At 40.9% G+C, this 21,414-nt stretch overlaps 2 protein-coding genes across 2 annotated transcripts in view; both read left to right on the top strand.

Annotated features, from left to right (window-relative positions):
- LOC114572632 (acylphosphatase-2-like) overlaps positions 1-1,204 on the top strand; it is a 44,784-nt gene extending 43,580 nt beyond the window's left edge. Inside the window, exon 4 of the mRNA XM_028604337.1 lies at positions 949-1,204. Within this exon, the coding sequence (XP_028460138.1) occupies positions 949-1,024 (76 nt within the window). The 3' untranslated portion in view covers positions 1,025-1,204. The remainder of the gene's footprint in view (positions 1-948) is intronic.
- Positions 1,205-2,442: 1,238 nt separating this feature from the next.
- LOC114572631 (spectrin beta chain, non-erythrocytic 1) overlaps positions 2,443-21,414 on the top strand; it is a 216,605-nt gene continuing 197,633 nt past the window's right edge. The window contains exon 1 of the mRNA XM_028604335.1: positions 2,443-2,573. The gene's annotated coding sequence lies outside the window, so the exon portion shown is untranslated. The remainder of the gene's footprint in view (positions 2,574-21,414) is intronic.

The following is a 21,414-nucleotide window of genomic DNA, read 5'->3' as shown; positions in this document are numbered from 1 at the left end:
AAAGAGCAGCAGGTAGAAAAACAGAAAGTCTCCGTTAGACACAGCTGCTAGCTCACTGCCTCGTGCAGCTGTTGCATGATGGGAATAACCTCGGTGACCTTTGGCCTTCTCCTCATAGTCCTCTGCTTCAAAACAAATAAGGCTGCAGTCTGCTGGACATTTCTACATGGTGTCTGGTATCTGAGTGATAATCCCCCCGCACGCACACACTGACCAAACCGTGTGTTTGTGTGTGTGTGTGTGTGTGTGTGTGTGTGTCATGAAGAGTCCAAGAAAATCTTCAAGGCTGGATCACATGGTGCTGCATACCAGAACACTTGGATGTCCTTCAGACCCAGAATGCATCTTTTTCTATGTGTGTGTGTGTGTGTGAGTGAGTGTGTGTGTGTGTGTGTGTGTGTCTGTGTGCGTGTGTGCGTGTGTGAGTGTGCGTGCATGCTTGCATGCGTGCGTGTGTGTGTGCGTTTGTGTGTGTGTGCCCACTAAGCCTACCATATGTTGGATCCATGATAAGACTTTTTTTGTTGTTGAAAACATAATGTAACATTAATTTGGTGGCCCCCTATGTTGAAGATCTCTGCTATAAGTTGAGTTATACAATGAACAACACACACACACACACACACACACACACACACACACACATACACACACACACACACACACACACACATACACACTGAAATGCACAAATGGCGCTCATGTCTGATGATTCATCCATGCAGGAGGTTTATAAAGATGAGTGTTAATGCAGAGATTAAGAGCAACCCCCCCGACACACACACACACACACCCCTCCCACAGAGGGGGCATGATGGGAAATGTGTCTGGAAGCTCAAACATTTCCAACACCACAGTTGTGAGATGAGAATACACTGATTTCTCTCTATTCATTCTGATGATCCCCAACTTTTTCAGAGTGTGTTTGGCATCACTTTCTCTCTGCAGACTCTCTCTCCCTCCCTCCCTCTCTCTCTCCCCCCCTCCCTCCTCTCTGCCGGATGAATCTCCTCCTCTCACTTAGCCTGGAAGCGCTTCATATACACCCCGCTGCAGCCTTGGCGGGTGGAGACATTCTGCCACCCCCGATGGGACCCTAAAAATGAACCGTCACTTTATTTTGACTCACTCAGTGTAAGAAAGCAGGGAGAAATGATCAAGTAAAGTCTCATAGACCTATGCATGTATGTATATATGTAGCCTATGTTTGTATGTATTTTGTATATGTGTTATGCTTATAAATAAAATAAAAAAGACCTTTTACGTGTTACCTTTACGCTTCTGTATGCACCTGGCAGTCAGACAGCATCTATAAAACAAACACGGGTTTCCAACTATCCTTTTTGTTTAACATGAAAGAGCCCTGAAATCACCATCACCAAACTCACCAAACTCCATTCAAATAAACAGTCATTTAATCATCATAAAACACACTTCTTTCAAAGTCGACAGAAACTAAATAAAACTACCAAAAGCCGTCTTGGTTTCATCTTTCCGCTGTTCCAACAATCACCACTCTGGTTTACATGGAGTCTGGTGGAAATATGCTGGCTCTATACACGCTAAAAGTCCTGATTATTTACATGGAGTCTGGTGGAGATATGCTGGCTCTATACACGCTAAAAGTCCTGATTATTTACATGGAGTCTGGTGGAGATATGCTGGCTCTATACACGCTAAAAGTCCTGATTATTTACATGGAGTCTGGTGGAGATATGCTGGCTCTATACACGCTAAAAGTCCTGATTATTTACATGGAGTCTGGTGGAGATATGCTGGCTCTATACACGCTAAAAGTCCTGATTATTTACATGGAGTCTGGTGGAGATATGCTGGCTCTATACACGCTAAAAGTCCTGATTATTTACATGGAGTCTGGTGGAGATATGCTGGCTCTATACACGCTAAAAGTCCTGATTATTTACATGGAGTCTGGTGGAGATATGCTGGCTCTATACACGCTAAAAGTCCTGATTATTTACATGGAGTCTGGTGGAGATATGCTGGCTCTATACACGCTAAAAGTCCTGATTATTTACATGGAGTCTGATATGCTGGCTCTATACACCAATGCATGGGAAAATATGGTCCAGGCTGAAAAAAAGCAGTGTACAACTATTTTTTTCAAATGATAATACTAATACATTTTGATTACTTTTTAGTGTCAATCAAACTCCAAACTTACCAATACGATATTTACATCAATATGTTATATTAAAAAATAAGTTATTTTTGCTTGTCTTGTATTTTTTAGATTACATTGGACAAACTATCTATATAGGCTATACTGTTATAATGACAGGGTCAATGAGAAGCAGTCCAGGGTGTAGCCTACTGTGGCTATAGCACCGCCCCGCCGGTGCTGCGGGGGTGTATACACCGAGCGCACCGGGCGCTGCAGGCAGAGCATCGAGCGGGGCGGGGAGGGAAAGAAGAAGAAGAAGAAGAAGAGGAGGATTGGTGGATTTGAGGACTCTAGTGCTGCGTTGTTTTTGCTCCGTGCTGCTCTCGGCTCTCCGTCCGTCCGTCCTTCACTCTGAGCGGGACTCCACTGCGCTTCTCTCGGCCTACAGGTGAGCGCCAGCCCGGTGTGTGTGTGCGCTGGTTGTTTTCTCCACAGTCTCTCTCTCTCTTTGTGTGTGTGCACCGATTTGTTTCATTGTTTCCGCGGCTGGTGGAAGCATCCACATCCCCGACGGTTGTGTGTGTGTGTGTGTGTGTGTGTGTGTGTGTGTGTGTGTGTGTGTGTGTGTGTGTGTGTGTGTGTGTGTGTGTGTGTGTGTGTGTGTGTGTGTGTGTGTGTGTGTGTGTGTGTGTGTGTGTGTGTGGCGCGCGCGCTGATATCGCGGGTTAAAGGCTGTCTGTCCCGGGTTAATTGTTCAAACCTCAAATGGAACCAGCAGAGTCGGTGTTGTTGGCGCAAGGGGTGACGCCGGGCTGCGACCCTCTCCTTAAAAAGTCAATTTTTCTCATAAAATATCTGCCCTTAAACTAAATAAAACAAGCTGGAATTCTCTCTGTGTGTGTGTGTGTGTGTGTGTGTGTGTGTGTGTGTGTGTGTGTGTGTGTGTGTGTGTGTGTGTGTGTGTGTGCTTTAGTGCGCCAGAGCTGCTGCTGCTTGTTGTTTTTTGCAGAACTCTGCAGCTTTTCTCTGTTTCTAATGGAGTGTTATTTCTCCTTTTATCTCTCTGATCCCTGATGTGATGTGATGTGATGATGATGATGATGATGATGGTGGAGATGTTGTAGGCGTGGTCACCCCCACTGACCTCAGCCCAAACACTGTAACATTCCCACAATGCTCCTCTGATATTCCCTACAGTGACTCTCTCTGCAGTCCCCTCCTCTGCACTTTATGGTGTAGCCAGTATTTGAAGTCTCTCGGTGTCACTGTAACACTCCTGTGATGACAACAAAGTGCATTTTGTGCCACAGACAACGGCATTTACTCCCATGCAGTGGGAAGTCTTTACGCTTTTGTAATCCTAAAAGGTTCCCAGGGTGACTTCTGACTCCTCCTCTGGCTGGAAATAACAAGATAACAAGATTACAACTGCTGCAACTATCAGAGTACATAGTTTGGTCTCTAAAAAGTAAGAAAATGTGGATCAGTGTTTCCCAAAAAAGCCCCAAAATGACCTCCTCAAATGTCTTGATTTGTCCACAACTCAAAGATATTCAGTTTCCTGTCTCAGAGGAGAGAAGACACTAGAAATATATTCACATTTAACAACCTGAGCTGACCTCACACAAGTTTCTGACTTGATCTGAGCAATCGATTAATAAAATAGTGTAAGATTACATTTAAAATTCAACATTTAACAGCTTGCAACTCTGCAACTATCAGGCTGAAGCTGCTGTTTTTTATTTGTGTTAATTGTTGTGTGGTTTGTGTTGTGTATATTCTTCATGTGGTGTCTTCCTGCTGCGTACAAATTGCCCTTTTGGGACGAAGAATGAACTGAGCTGAATAGCTAGTCAATTTTTCGGTTAATATTTGCAGCTCTACATAAGATTATTGAAATCTTTGTGCAGTTTTGGGTAGTATTTTTAATTTTTTTTTAAGTTTGATCCTTTTTTTGTTGTTTTATTTTAACTTAATTTTTATTTATCGAGACCATTGGCACAGAAATACATGTAAGATAATGAAATATCTGACCGGACCAAAAATACAAAATAAAATGTTTTTATTAAAATAAAAAATAAAATATAAAATGTTTTTATTAAAATAAAATATAAAAAAATAAATATAAAAAATGTTTTTATTAAAATAAAATGTATAAAATATTTAAAAATTAAATCTTAAAAAAATCAAAAATAAAATGTTTATATTAAAATAAAATACAATGAAAAATAAAATAAATAAATGAAATGGAAAAAAAAAACAGGAGTGAAAGGGGTAATCGCTCTCTTGTTTTTAAAACCTTTTTAGTAAGACCCGGGTCTTGTTTCTATCTGTTCTAACGTTCCTGCAGTGATTCGGCAGATTTGAAATGTGCTTTAAGGTCACGGTGTAGTCGTCCTGTGACGGTGTAGAAACACCGCTGCTTTGAGGCGTTTTGTTTTGTTTAAAATCCTGTCGAGCAATTATGTAATCAGATACATGCTCTCCTCCCTCCCTCCCTCCTTCCCTCCCCTTGTCCATTTCTATTCCCTCTCTCCTTTTTGCCTCCTTACCTTCCCACACTGTTCTCTCCTCATTTTCTACTTTCTGCTGCCTTCTTTCCTCCGTGTAACTTCTTCCTTTTCTACTCCTTTTTCCCTTTTTATAGGATATCTATCTATCTATCTATCTATCTATCTATCTATCTATCTATCTATCTATCTATCTATCTATCTATCTATCTATCTCTGTTGATTCTGAAGTAAAGAAAAAGTCACAAAAAATCACGATACACACGTGACTAGATTTTTTTTTTCCACCCTAAGTTACCATTGTTTCCTTCCCTCCTACACACTCTCCTCCTCCTCCTCCTCCTTTCCCTTTCTTTCCACTCTCTCCTTTTTCCTCCTAATCTTCCTCCTCTCGTCTGTCGTCTTCTCGTTTTCTCTCTCTTCCTTTTTCTCACCCTGTTGCTTCCTTCTCTCTCTCATTCTCTCCTCTACTTATCTCCTCTTTATCACCTCCAGCTTTTCTCTTATTGTTTCTTTCTCTCTCTCTCTCTTTGATTTCCCCCCCCCCCACCATCCCTCTCTTTATCTCTTTGTGTGGGGGGGCATTTGGCAACTTGTTGAAATGTCACAGCGAGGCGTCTGGTTGTTCTGCTGCTGCTGCTTTTTAACAGAAAACTACAGAACTTTAGGGTTGAATTAAAATGTTAAACTCCATTTAATGTTTGCAGAGAAAGCGTTTGATTCACAGGGAGGTCAAAGGTCAGGGATTCTCTGGGGACGATGCTTCAACTCAAAGTCTTTGTTTTAACCTTTTTATAAGATTTTTCTCTTTGCAGTTGAGAGCACAAAGCTCAAAAAGCTACTTGGAAATCGTAGCTTAAAGGGTTACTTCTGTATTATTATTATTATTATTATTTTTTTTTTTACTTATTTTTAAGTTGACCTAGTATTAAGAGAGACAACCAAGAGTAGTACGGTATGTAGAGCAACAACAGTAGAGAGTAGTATGTAAAGAGACATCAGTAGAGAGTAGTACGTAGAGAGACGGCAGTAGAGAGTAGTACGTAGAGAGACGGCAGTAGAGAGTAGTACGTAGAGAGACGACAGTAGAGAGTAGTATGTAGAGAGACGGCAGTAGAGAGTAGTATGTAGAGAGAGTGCAGTAGAGAGTAGTATGTAGAGAGAGTGCAGTAGAGAGTAGTATGTAGAGAGAGTGCAGTAGAGAGTAGTATGTAGAGAGAGTGCAGTAGAGAGTAGTATGTAGAGAGAGTGCAGAGAGAGAGTAGAGAGAGTGCAGTAGAGAGTAGTATGTAGAGAGAGTGCAGAGAGAGTATGTAGAGATGTAGAGAGAGTAGAGAGAGAGAGTGCAGTAGAGAGTAGTATGTAGAGAGAGTGCAGTAGAGCGTAGTATGTAGAGAGACGGCAGTAGAGCGTAGTATGTAGAGAGTAGTATGTAGAGAGACGGCAGTAGAGAGACGGCAGTAGAGAGTAGTATGTAGAGAGACGGCAGTAGAGAGTAGTATGTAGAGAGACGGCAGTAGAGAGTAGTATGTAGAGAGACGGCTGTAGAGAGTAGTATGTAGAGAGACGGCTGTAGAGAGTAGTATGTAGAGAAACAGCAGTAGAGAGTAGTATGTAGAGAGACGGCTGTAGAGAGTAGTATGTAGAGAGACAACAGTAGAGAGTAGTATGGGTAAATCCAGACAGCTAGCTAGACTATCTGTCCAATCTGAGTTTTCTGTTGCATGACTAAAACACCTTTGGAACGTACACATGTTCCACCAAAACAAGTTCCTTCCTGAGACTATTTTGCAGAGGCACCGAGGCTCCGTCCGGAGCTTAGCCCCACCCCCAAGACGATTGTGATTGGTTTAAAGAAATGCCAATAAACCAGAGCACGTTTCTCTCCCATCCCAGAATGCGGTGACCAGCCAGACCCTCCTCCGCAGCGCTGTGGAGGAGGGTCTGGCAATGCGAGACTAGTTAAATATGAATGGGCTGACGTGGTCCGAGCGCAGCAGATCTGCTGTTTGCGTTTACAGACTCTTAAAAATGAAACTGAGCAACGCCAGAAATAGAAAACAGGGTGTAGAGAGGGTTTATGGGAAATGTGGTTTTGATTTAACACAAAAACCTCTTCTGGACCTTTTTTTCCCCATCTGATTTTAGGCTGTTGTTCCATTTGAAGCTGGTAGTATTTATTTTATTTTTAATTTTTTTGGGGGGGGCCTGAGTCTAATAAATATTTAAAGGGTGGCCGGGTTGGTTCAGTGGTAGAGCAGGTGCACATATACTGAGAGGTTTATGCCTCAATGGTTAGAATCCGACCTGTGAAGATTTCCTGCATCTCTCTCTCTCTCTCTCTCTCTCTCTCTCTCTCTCTCTCTCTCTCTCTCTCTCTCTCTCTCACTCACATAGCTGTCCTGTAATATATATATATATATATATATATATATATATATATATATATATATATATATATATATATATATATATATATATATATATATATATATATATATATATATATATAGTGCTGTGAATCGATAAAAAAAAATTAACAAATTAATTGCACAATTTGCTGTGATTAATCGCAATTAATCGTTTTGTTTTAATTAAGGAAGCTTGTAATAATGGATATTTAAATGCTAAATCACATAACTTTCTTTTATGAAGAAAAAAAAAAACAAGGAAAGATTCTGCTAAGTTCTGAATGTTTAATATCTTTCAGAACAACAGCAACAATAATTTGGCTTAGTCCTGCTTTAGTACAGACTAATCTGGCAGAACATGCAACCATCTTCCAGGAACCCCAACCAGGAATTTCAAACAGAATATACTTCACTCCCCACACATTGCATGTTACGAGCACTGTCAGTCATCTTCCGTGCCCCTCTCGCTTTCATAAGTGTGTATTCTTGACACGATGGTTCCACTCAAGGGGACATTATAAGAGTGTCTCCCGATGCAATTTTAATGACCTCTCTCAGTCCATTGTCTTCTACTATGCTAATTGGACGGCAGTTTTTAGCTATCCAGTTAGCCAAAACATTAGTTAGCTTCTCACTTACAGGCTTCGTTATACGGCCACGAGTACCACACTCCTGTAACGTAGCTAGATTGCCGAAGCCCTGTAGATTTAGTTAGGGTAGGGGGTTTGGGCTTTGAGGTGATATTTCCAATGGCTATTTCAAAGACTGCAGTAGAGAGTAGTATGTAGAGACACAGCAGTAGAAAGTAGTATGCAGAGAGACAGCAGTAGAGAGTAGTATGTAGAGACACAGCAGTAGAGAGTAGTATGTAGAGAGACAGCAGTAGAGAATAGTATGTAGAGAGACCGCAGTAGAAAGTAATATGTAGAGAGACCGCAGTAGAAAGTAATATGTAGAGAGACAGCAGTAGAGAGTAGTATGTAGAGAGACAGCAGTAGAGAATAGTATGTAGAGAGACCGCAGTAGAGAGTAGTATGTAGAGAGACAGCAGTAGAGAGTAGTATGTAGAGAGACAGCAGTAGAGAGTAGTATGTGGAGAGACAGCAGTAGAGAGTAGTATGTGGAGAGACAGCAGTAGAGAGTAGTATGTGGAGAGACAGCAGTAGAGAGTAGTATGTGGAGAGACAGCAGTAGAGAGTAGTATGTGGAGAGACAGCAGTAGAGAGTAGTATGTGGAGAGACAGCAGTAGAGAGTAGTATGTAGAGAGACAGCAGTAGAGAGTAGTATGTAGAGAGACAGCAGTAGAGAGTAGTATGTGGAGAGACAGCAGAGAGTAGTATGTGGGAGACAGCAGTAGAGAGTAGTATGTGGGAGACAGCAGTAGAGAGTAGTATGTAGAGAGACAGCAGTAGAGAGTAGTATGTAGAGAGACAGCAGTAGAGAGTAGTATGTAGAGAGACAGCAGTAGAGAGTAGTATGTAGAGAGACAGCAGTAGAGAGTAATATGTAGAGAGACAGCAGTAGAGAGTAATATGTGGAGAGACAGCAGTAGAGAGTAGTATGTAGAGAGACAGCAGTAGAGAGTAGTATGTGGAGAGACAGCAGTAGAGAGTAGTATGTGGAGAGACAGCAGTAGAGAGTAGTATGTGGAGAGACAGCAGTAGAGAGTAATATGTGGAGAGACAGCAGTAGAGAGTAGTATGTAGAGAGACAGCAGTAGAGAGTAGTATGTAGAGAGACAGCAGTAGAGAGACAGTATGTGGTATGTAGAGACAGCAGTAGAGAGTAGTATGTAGAGAGACAGCAGTAGAGAGTAGTATGTGGAGAGACAGCAGTAGAGAGTAGTATGTGGAGAGACAGCAGTAGAGAGTAGTATGTATGACGCGTTAATTTTGACAGCCCTTATCTATCTATCGATCTATCGATCTATCTATCTGAATTGGCCTAGAAAGTTGTAATGGGTGCATCTCTAATATCGTGATATGAGACTAGATATCGTCTTAGATTTTGGATATCTAATATGACATAAGTGTCTTCTCCTGGTTTTAAAGGCTGCATTACAGTAAAGTGATGTCATTTTCTGAACTTACCAGACTGTTGTAACTGTTCTTTACCCACTTAGTCATTATATCAACATTACTAATGATTATTTATCAAAAAAAAAAAATAAAAAAAAAAATAAATATATATATATATATATATATATATATATATATATATATATATATATATATATATATATATATATTATAGTAAATATTTTGTGAAAGCCCCAATAGTCAACACTACAATATCATTTTTCTCCATATCGCCCAGCCCTACGCTGACGTCACCTACGGGAGCCCAGATGACCGATAATAGCCTCTCCAATGAGCTCGCGATTCACAACTTCGCCAGCCGTGAAAAAGCCTCGGAATTTGAATTGAAAACATTGTTTACAAGCAAACCCATTTAGGAAAAAAATAATGCCCATAACCGGTTCGAATATTAAGGGCTGCCTGAATGCAGTTCGGAGACCAAGCTCTAGCGCTTTTATGTTCCTCTCAGCCATTTTAGTTTTTCAAAAATGCAGAACGACGTGGAAGCTTCCTTGGACTTACCGTCCAATGTAAACACAGATGAGAAATTCTTTGCTTACGAGGTAAGTCAGATCATTGGCAGAGGTCATTATTTACACCAACGAGGACATCTTTATGAATGAAGACATTGATTCTGGGTAATAAAATACTTAAAACATTACACAGTGTACCTTAATTTATTCAGTCAGTGCATCATGGCTTTCAGTCCGACTTTCTTTCCCTTCACTAAAACCTCCATGGTGGGGGTGGTGGTGGTGATGATGATGATGATGAAGAAGCAGGTTTTGGCACGGCTCTGATTGGCTTGGCTCGGCCCAAGCCGGTGTGATGCATAGAGGGGGGATTTAAGGTGTAAGTCATCGGCTGTGTGCTGCAGCTTCTCAAATAGCAGGCAGCAGAGTCCTGAGCTCTCAGCTTCATCATTTTAATACCGGGATATTATTAAACTCAACAGCTCATGTCGCATTTCATCAGCTCTCTGAAAGGGAATACACAGATTTATACTGATAACATAACTCCAATTCTCATACAAGATATAGTCTAAACCATGCACATAAACATGACTAAATGCTTCTTCACACTCTTCAATGTCAATGTGCTGCTGACAGTAATAAATACATGGAATACATACCAAGTAAGGTGCTTTTTCTTTCTGTAGCATATGAATGGTTCCTGATAGGGGTGTAAGAAAAAAATCTATACACTTGAGTATCCCAGTATTTCCTTTTGCAATACTGTATCGATTTATTTATTTATTTTTTATAAATATTCATGTAAGACCCCCTACCGCTAGATGGCTATGCTGAGACATATCACTAGTGTTCTTGCCTAGCAGGGCCTAGCAGGGCCTAACATGGCCTAGCAGGGCCTAACATGGCCTAGCAGTACCTAGCAGTGCCTAGCGGGGCCTAGCAGTGCCTAGCAGGGCCTAACAGTACCTAGCGGGGCCTAGCAGTGCCTGACTTTTTGCTAGGAGCTAACAACGTAGCTATGGCTGAACTTTGGCCTACTTTATAGGGTTGTGCCGATGGACGATAGTTGACCGGCATCACGATGGAGAGCCACCATCGTGATGCCTGTCAGACAAACGCTACCTGGACTAGTAACGTATCAGCATGCGGTAACCATGCTCTGCGCCTCGGCTTGGACACAGCTGTCTCGAGCGAGAGAGAAAAAAGCGTTAACGTGGAACATTATCACTCTTTCCTTTCTCCCCTCATTGGACTAACTTTGTGGATACTACTGTGCGCGTGCATGAATAAGTAAGTCTGATGACGATGTTATGTAGGATTTTGAATGTACGTTAGCAAAAGTAGGCTAATTCACGAGGCTGCTATTTAATGTGTGAGCTAATACTGCGCATCTGTTCATGTGCAGAGTTAGGTTTCTGTTTATTGAATGAGTTATTCAGTGCTAATATAACCGACAATGTAGTTTAAACTCAGTAATGGTATATTAGGTTATTATGTTGCTCTGTTAAAGGCAAACGTTCCACTTTACTGTCATTAATATATTGAATCGTGACCCATGTATCATGATACGTATCGTATCGCCAGATTCTTGCCAATACACACAGCCCAAGTCCCTGGGAACAGGCTGATCAATAGCATGTTAAACTATACCCATTCCTGTTTTTGTTTTTGACATTTAGTGGATTTAATGAATAATTGAACGTGTTGCAGAACCTGCAGAAAATGCATCACAGCTGGAGTCAAACTGTTGAATGGTGTCTTCATAGTCACGTCTTTCTCTTCTTCCCGTTTGTCTCAGTGATTCTCTCTTTCTTCTGTCCCACTTTGTGTTTCTTTCTCTCCTTTTTTGGAGATCCTCTCTGGTAAACACGTCACTATTCATTTAGTGCAGAACGCTGTTGACAGAGTGTGTGTGTCACAGCCGCCTTGATGTTTGCAGAGAGAGGACGGACGGAGACGGGGTTCAAGACATGTTTAGAAATGTCTTTTGAGTTGATCCGCATCTGTGACGGACCGGAGAGAAGCGCTGAGCATGTTTTGTCGAGTTGTTCCTCAAAGTAGCCACCCTTTGCTTTTTTTGATAACTCTGCAAACCCTTGGTGTTCTCTCAATGAGCTTCATGAGGTAGTCACCTGAAATGGTTTTACCTTCACAGGTGTGCTTTGTCAGGGTTAATTAGTGGAAGTTTTTCCCTTATTAATAAAAACAGCAAAGGGTGGCTACTTTGAAGAATCTAAAATATAAGACATGTTTTCAGTTATTTCACACTTTTTTGTTAAGTACATAATTCCATATGTGTTCATTCATAGTTTTGATGCCTTCAGTGAGAATCTACAATGTAAATAGTCATGAAAATAAAAAGGAAACGCATTGAATGAGAAGGTGTGTCCAAACCTTTGGCCTGTACTGTATCTATATTATTATATCGCGATATGAGTAGAGATGTACCGATACTGGTATCGGCTCCGATACCGCCTAAAACGCTGGTATCGGTATCGGGAAGTACTGGAGTTTATGCACCGATCCGATACCACGTAATAAAGCCCTAAAGAAAATCTACGTTAAAGTAGTTTATTTATGTTCTTTTTCCGTTATAATAATAAAAGAAAGTTCTGTGGCATTCATTGTTTGTGTTTGTTCATGTTTCACAAAGATAGAAATAATATCACATCCATACAGGGATAGTAGTATACAGCTGTTAAAACCTAATCAAATATATGACACACTGGTATCGGATCGGTACTCGTTATCGGGCGATACACAAGTTCAGGTATCGGTATCGGGAAGCAAAAAATGGTATCGGGCCATCTCTAGATATGAGGCTATATTTCGTCTTAGATTGTGGATATTGTAATATCGTGATATTGCGTAATGGTCCAAACAAAAAGCCTGACATGTCCCTTTCCGTTCTCATATCTCTGCTATGTATTTAGCAGAGTCACCGTCAATGCGTCTGGAGCTCAGCTCCGCCAGGGACGGTTGTGATTGGTTTAAAGCAGTGTTTCTCAACTTTCTCCACTTTCTACGGACTAGAAGAAGAAGAAAAAGGTAAACAACGGCAGAACTGGCAGCAGTATTGCCGTCAATGCTTCGATCTGATTGACTGACCTACTTCGTCGGATCGAGCCTTTCATTCACCATAAAAGAACTCCTCTTAACCCGGTAAGTTTACCAGAGAGACCCGTGCGTGACCTCTGCTCGGCCGGATATTACATCATTTTGACGTCACGATGTCGCGCGCCACCTTGGATGCATGCGCAACCAGATGTTCGAATATTCAGTGTTATTTTAGAGCGAATATTCGAACGTCATTTTTGAGCAGTTTTGACAGCCCTAGAAAGTATGTTGTTACGTACCATTGCACATTTTTAAGTGGGTATATGGAAATCCTGGAGCTTTCTTAGTGGGTATACTGCGTATACCTGCGTATCACATAGACTACACCACTGGGTGCAGCCTGACTGCAGCGCTGTGCAGACGGGTCTGGCAATGCCAGACGAGCCCTGAAGTCTGATTGCAACGCATTCTCATAAACGGGTCCGTATGAAATCGTACAAAAGTTATGCACACCAAAACGTAAGATATCGTACGAAACTAGGAGACCGCTGGCTACTAGGGGTGCATGGTCTATTGACTCAATATCGTTATCGTGATATTATATCGAAAGTGTGGCGATAAGTATGCAATATTTAGTTTATTTTGTGGAGAACAAAACGGAACGAATCAGAGAAGAGAAAGAAAAGTTGTGTCCTGTTCATTTTTATACCGTACAACCAGTAAAACATGTACTCAGTTACCCGAGAATAGGTGACTGTGAGCCGGGTACCGAGCACCGCGAGCTGCCTGTGTGTTATGACGGTATCACACAGGAAAAGAACGGGACACAAACCCAGGTCTCTACTGCTGTCTCTCTACATACTACTCTCTACATACTACTCTCTACTGCTGTCTCTCTACATACTACTCTCTACTGCTGTCTCTCTACATACTACTCTCTACTGCTGTCTCTCTACATACTACTCTCTACTGCTGTCTCTCTACATACTACTCCCTATTGATGTCTCTCTACATCAGGGGTCACCAACCTTTTAGAAACTTAGAGCTACTTCATGGGTACGGAGTCATACGAAGGCCTACCAGTTTGCTACACTCTTCTGAAATAACAAATGTGCTCAGTTTGCCTTTAGTTATATACAGTACAGGCCAAAAGTTTGGACACACCATTCATTCAATCATTCAATGTGTTTCTTTATTTTCATGACTATTTACATTGTAGATTCTCACTGAAGGCATCAAAACTATGAATGAACACATATGGAATTATGTACTGAACAAAAAAGTGTGAAATAACTGAAAACATGTCTTATATTTTAGATTCTTCAAAGTAGCCACCCTTTGCTTTTTTTGATAACTCTGCAAACCCTTGGTGTTCTCTCAATGAGCTTCATGAGGTAGTCACCTGAAAGGGTTTTCACTTCACAGGTGTGCTTTGTCAGGGTTAATTAGTGGAATTTTTTCCCTTATTAATAAAAAAGCAAAGGGTGGCTACTTTGAGGAATCTAAAATATAAGACATGTTTTCAGTTATTTCACACCTTTTTGTACATAATTCCATATGTGTTCATTCATAGGTTTGATGCCTTCAGTGAGAATCTACAATGTAAATAGTCATGAAAATAAAAAGGAAACGCATTGAATGAGAAGGTGTCCAAACTTATGGCCTGTACTGTATGATTGTTAATGATTAATGATACTCATCTATGTGAAGACACTGATCACGTTAATGATTTCTCACAATAATTATCAACAATGACTTAACAAGGTGGGAAACAGATAATATCAATATAAAATTTTCGTTTTTAGAACAGGCCTGAGGGCTACTCATGTGGTCCTTGGGGGCTACCTGGTGCCCGCGGGCACCGTGTTGGTGACCCCTGCTCTACCTACTACTCTCTACTGCTGTCTCTCTACATACTACTCTTCTACTGCTGTCTCTCTACATACTACTCTTCTACTGCTGTCTCTCTACATACTACTCTCTACTGATGTCTCTCTACATACTACTCTTCTACTGCTGTCTCTCTACATACTACTCTTCTACTGCTGTCTCTCTTCATACTACTCTCTACATACTACTCTCTACTGCTGTCGCTCTACATACTACTCTTCTACTGCTGTCTCTCTTCATACTACTCTTCTACTGCTGTCTCTCTACATACTACTCTCTACTGCTGTCTCTCTACATACTACTCTTCTACTGCTGTCGCTCTACATACTACTCTCTACATACTACTCTCTACTGCTGTCTCTCTACATACTACTCTTCTACTGCTGTCGCTCTACATACTACTCTCTACATACTACTCTCTACTGCTGTCTCTCTACATACTACTCTCTACATACTACTCTCTACTGCTGTCTCTCTACATACTACTCTCTACTGCCGTCTCTCTACATACTACTCTCTACTGTTGTCTCTACATACTACTCTCTACTGTTGTCTCTACATACTACTCTCTACTGCTGTCTCTACATACTACTCTCTACTGCTGTCTCTCTACATACTACTCTCTACTGCCGTCTCTCTACATACTACTCTCTACTGTTGTCTCTACATACTACTCTCTACTGTTGTCTCTACATACTACTCTCTACTGCCGTCTCTCTACATACTACTCTCTACTGCTGTCTCTCTACATACTACTCTCTACTGCCGTCTCTCTACATACTACTCTCTACTGTTGTCTCTCTACATACTACTCTCTACTGCCGTCTCTCTACGTACTACTCTCTACGTACTACTCTACTGTTGTCTCTCTACATACTACTCTCTACTGCTGTCTCTCTACATACTACTCTTTTCGTCCCTTTAAGACCGAGAGTTGTGCAGCGAGTTGTATTTTCAGAAATGAGGCCAGTCGTCGTGTTTCTGTCCTCCATCTGCAGACTTCCTCCCCTCTCCTTCCATTTTTAGTCACCTTTACTCTCTCTCCTTTCCTTACTTTAACTCCCTTTCCTTTCCATCTTTTATTCCACTCCTGTTTCTTTTATTCCACTCCTGTTTCTCCTCCTCCGGCCTCCTTCCATCCTCTCTCATGAAATTTCCTTAATTGAATTAAGTTTTCGGTGTTTGTTTACAACTTAAAGCAATCGCAGCATTGTTTCAAAATATAATAAAAATCAAATTAGAAAATTTAAAAAAAAGTAAAATATTGTTGCTGAAAAGGTTTCAGGGTTTTCAGAGTAAAAGCAAGACTGCTCGGTTTATACCTCCCATCTTCATCCTTTCTCCTCCTCCTCCTCTTCCTCCTCCTCTGTGGATTTGAGGCTTAAACTTTAAGCTGAAAGAGTTTGGATGGAAAGGAGGAGAAACTTCATCCTGAAGCCTCTGAGAGGGAGGGATGGATGGAGGGAGGGAGGTAGAGAGTTATGGATGGATGGAGGGAGGGAAGGAAGGAGAGAGTTATGGATTTAGGGAGGGAGGGAGGGAGGGAGAGGACAGACTGATAGGGAGGAGAGGAAAGCAGGAGGGATGTGGAAAGGTGGGAAAGGGGTGTGTGTGTGTGTGTGTGTGTGTGTGTGTGTGTGTGTGTGTGTGTGTGTGTGTGTGATAAAAACCTGCAGTATTTTGCTGAAGGTGGTGGTCAGACGTCTCTATATTTAGGGCTTAAGCTTTGCTGCTGGGAACCATCTCTCCTCCTCCCTCGCTCCATTTTGCCCTCCTCTCTGTCGCACTGTTCCACTTCCTCTCCGCTGGACATTTTCCAGAACATTCCTCTCTCTCTCTCTCTCTCTCTCTCTCTCTCTCTCTCTCTCTCTCTCTCTCTCTCTTTATCTATGTCTCTCTCTATCTATGTCTCTCTCTCTCTCTATCTATGTCTCTCTCTCTCTCTATCTATGTCTCTCTCTCTATATCTCTCTCTGGGAATGTTTTTCAGCTGAAAATGTGTAACGCCTGTCCTCCTCTCTCTCTCTCTCACTCTTCACCTTCGCCTCTCCTCTCATTCTTCATCCCTCTATCATCACCCCCTTTCCATTCCCCTCCTGTAGCTCTATTCCCCAAAACTCTCCTTTTTAGGAAGGCACGATATGAGGAAAGTATGCGATAACGTTGGTGAATATCGGGATAACGACATTACGTGCGATAATTAAACCGATATGAACTCTTTGAAGTAACGCAGAAAGTCTCTGAGAGACTTTCGCAATGTGTTTATTGCGGCAGTTGATATTGCCGTGGAGAGAGAAACAGTTGTATAATAAGCGGGAGTTTCTTTGCAACTTCTGACCAGACAGAGACACACACACACACACACACACACACACACACACACACCCTCTAACACACCTGTGTCAGGTTATATATGTGCAAAGTATTTTCCTGGTCTAAAAACCCTAACGTGTTTCATGAGGTCATAAATGGAGATTTTTTTAGAAAGCTGCTTAGCTCATAACTGTTCATGTTAATTTCCATCCCAGTAAGAGACGGAAAAAACTCCACACATGAGCTGTGGTTACACACCCAAGATATCTCATGAATTAGATATGTGAACAGTGTGTTGGTGAAAACTCGCCGTTTGTTTGCAGAAGGAAGTACTCTCCGTTTGCTCGTTACGGGCGTCAAGATGCTCTGATTGGTCGATTTATTTCCTGCTAGATTCAGACGGAAGTGTTTACATCAGCCCTGCAGATACTACTCTCTACTGCTGTCTCTCTACATACTACTCTCTACTGCTGTCTCTCTACATACTACTCTCTACTGCGGTCTCTCTACATACTACTCTCTACAGCTGTCTCTACATACTACTCTCTACAGCTGTCTCTCTACATACTACTCTCTAATGCTGTCTCTCTACATACTACTCTCTACTGCTGTCTCTCTACGTACTACTCTCTACTGCTGTCTCTCTACGTACTACTCTCTACTGTTGTCTTTTCTGAATACTACTCTCTACTATTGTCTCTCTACGTACTACTCTACTGTTGTCTCTCTACATACCACTCTCTACTGCTGTCTCTACATACTACTCTCTACTGCTGTCTCTCTACGTACTACTTTTCTGAATACTACTCTCTACTGCTGTCTCTCTACATACTACTCTCTACTGCTGTCTCTCTACATACTACTTTTCTGAATACTACTCTCTACTATTGTCTCTCTACGTACTACTCTCTACTGTTGTCTCTCTACATACCACTCTCTACTGCTGTCTCTCTACATACTACTCTCTACTGCTGTCTCTCTACATACTACTTTTCTGAATACTACTCTCTACTGTTGTCTCTCTACATACTACTCTCTACTGCTGTCTCTACATACTACTCTCTAATGCTGTCTCTCTACATACTACTTTTCTGAATACTACTCTCTACTGTTGTCTCTCTACATACTACTCTCTACTGCTGTCTCTACATACTACTCTCTACTGTTGTCTCTCTACGTACTACTCTCTACTGCTGTCTCTCTACATACTACTCTCTACTGTTGTCTCTCTACTGCTGTCTCTCTACATACTACTCTCTACTGCTGTCTCTCTACATACTACTCTCTACTGCTGTCTCTCTACATACTACTCTCTACTGTTGTCTCTCTACTGCTGTCTCTCTACATACTACTCTCTACTGCTGTCTCTCTACATACTACTCTCTACTGCTGTCTCTCTACATATTACTTTCTACATACTACTCTACTGTTGTCTCTCTACATACTACTCTCTACTGTTGTCTCTCTACTGCTGTCTCTCTACATACTACTCTCTAGTAGTAGTTTCTATCAGCCCAGCAGATAGGACTTTAAAGAAGATCTGGTTTGACTTTTACCTTTTGATTTATAGCTCTCTGAAGTTTGAGCTGCTCCCTAATTAGTAGGGCTGACCCCTCTTCCACGGAGATTTCTTTATTCTCAGAAAATCTCCATTCTTTGATTGAATCTGGATGTCTGTCTTTGAAGCGTTTCCTCCTCTCGTCTGAAACGTTGGATCATGGCGCCGGATGCATCGTGTTTTTTTTGCGAGTTCCAATAAAAAATGTTCCCTTCCTTTATAGCGATTTTTAATACCTGAAATTTGGTACAGTACAGGCCAAAAGTTTGGACACACCTTCTCATTCAATGCGTTTCCTTTTATTTTCATGACTATTTACATTGTAGATTCTCACTGAAGGCATCAAAACTATGAATGAACACATATGAAATTATGTACTTAACAAAAAAGTGTGAAATAACTGAAAACATGTCTTATATTTTAGATTCTTCAAAGTAGCCACCCTTTGCTGTTTTTATTAATAAGGGAAAAACGTCCACTAATTAACCCTGACAAGGCACACCTGTGAAGGTAAAACCATTTCAGGTGACTACCTCATGAAGCTCATTGAGAGAACACCAAGGGTTTGCAGAGTTATCAATAAAAGCAAAGGGTGGCTACTTTGAAGAATCTAAAATATAAGACATGTTTTCAGTTATTTCACACTTTTTTGTTAAGTACATAATTCCATATGTGTTCATTCATAGTTTTGATGCTTTCAGTGAGAATCTACAATGTAAATAGTCATGAAAATAAAAAGGAAACGCATTGAATGAGAAGGTGTGTCCAAACTTTTGGCCTGTACTGTACATCGGCCGAACAAATGCAGTGAATGAACAGCAGAAAACGTTCTTTTTATTATCTAGTTTTGGCAGTCAGTCATATTGGGGGGGAAAAAGGATTTTTTTTCATGTGGGTGTGTGTGTGTGTGTGTGTGAGGGTGTTGGACCGTGAAAGTAATGTGATGTATTGTCCACATGTGTTCACTTTAAGTTGTCAGATGGGAAAAACACACACACACACACACACACACACACACACACACACACACACACACACACACACACACACACACACACACACACACACACACACACGCTACACACACATTCCTGATAAATGAAATGTTTGAGGCTTCCAGATGTGGTCAGACGATACCACCATCTGATGTGTGTCTGTCTGTGTGTGTGTGTGTGTCTAAGTTTGTATCCTTAGATGTCAGAAGCAGAGTTGTGTTGTGTTGGGGTTGCCGGTATAAATCCCACGATGTTCAGGGCAGCCGCAAACACCCCTCCCATCTTGCTTGGCAGGCATTATGGGTAATGAGTGACAAAGGAGTTTAAAAAAAACAAAAAAACAACAACAGATTTAGTCATGTGCGTGTGTGTGTGCGTGTGTGTGTGTGTGTGTGTGTGTGTGTGTGTGTCCTGAGGCGTTGCTGTGAATTGGAGGGTGGGGTCAACAGGAAATGAGCGATAAGCTGAAACTGGGACACTGCAAAACTCTGTCCTCTGGCTGCTCCTCCAAACAGCCGAATGCGATGGAAACCTCATGTCTCCTCCCTTTCTTTTCTTTTCTTTTCTTTTCTTTTCTTTTATTTTCTTTTATTTTCCTGTGTGACTGTCTCTCCTCGCCAGGACCGCCCGTATGTTTTGCATGCTGAATGAATAGAATAGAAGAATAAAGTTCTAATCTTACTAGGGCTGTCCTCGACTAAAGAAATTCTTAGTCGACTAACACTTACAGGATTTTGTCGACTAATCGATTAGTTGATTTAATTGGGTGGTGATGGCGCAGTGGATATGTCACTTGCCTTTGGTGTGGCAGACCCGGGTTCGATACATCAACCAATGTGTCCCTGAGCAAGACACTTAACCCCTAGTTGCTCCAGAGGCGTGATACCTCTGATATGTAACAACTGTAAGTCGCTTTGGATAGAAGCGTCAGCTAAATGACATGTGATGTGGTGTAATGTAATTGACAGAGCTGTGAGCTTTGAGAGGTGGTTAAGACTAGAAAAGCACAATATAAATGTAGTTAATTAACCATCTGTAAAACTGAGTTTCTCCACAATTAATCCTGCAAAAGCACCACTTTAAATCTTGTGTTTACCATAAATGTGCTCAGACGTTTCTTGGAAATAAGTAATTAAGCATGAATAAGCATAAAAATGATTAATCGACTAAAGAAATCTTAGACATTAAACTAGTGATGCACCGATGTGAAAATTGTGGCCGATAACCGATATTAATATTGCTGTTATGGCCGATACCAATATTTACCAATGTCGATATCTCTGTATAGAAAACATATTTTTATTATAATGAAATAAAGAACTATTTCCCACAACGCATTATTTTTATTTTTTTACTTTTGTGATTTATATTCCGAAATATTGGGCACCTTTACCTGTGTGCAAAATATGACTGTCATCAGATTTTCAGAAGAAAAAAATTAATATTTATATAATTATCTATAATTGGACATTGAACCGATACCGATATGTGTTAAAAAAAAAAGACCATATCGGCCGATATTATATCGGTGGCCAATATTATATCGTGCATCACTACATTAAACCCAGTGTTGTCTTCATGCCAACCACGCTCGTGTTGTAGGGCCGTGCAATTAATAATAGTAAAAAAAATAGTAATGTGTACAGTAGGGCTGTGCAATTAATCAAAATTTAATCGTTATGATTTCGGCTCCAGTGATCACAAAAACAGAATAATCGAGAAAAACTATTATTTATTTATTATTATGTTTTGCAAGTAAACTCTTATTTTCTCTTGTGTTATGAATGAAAAAAATTAAGTTTCAATAGGAAAAGTGTTAGCCAGCCCTTCCAGAGAAATGCGGAATTTTTGTGTGTTCCTTGCGGGGCAAAAGTCCTTGATAATGCGGCACGTTTTCTTAAAAAATGCGATATAATATGCTATATATATATATATGTATATGATATTTATGCAATTTTATCCGATAAAATTGCAGGAACTTATAAAAACTGCAGTTTGATGAT

The sequence above is a fragment of the Perca flavescens genome, chromosome 17, assembly GCF_004354835.1.
Source record: "Perca flavescens isolate YP-PL-M2 chromosome 17, PFLA_1.0, whole genome shotgun sequence".
NCBI lineage: Eukaryota > Metazoa > Chordata > Actinopteri > Perciformes > Percidae > Perca > Perca flavescens.
The sequence above is the reverse complement of the archived record's forward strand: the minus strand, read 5'-3'. Positions and strand labels throughout refer to the sequence as shown.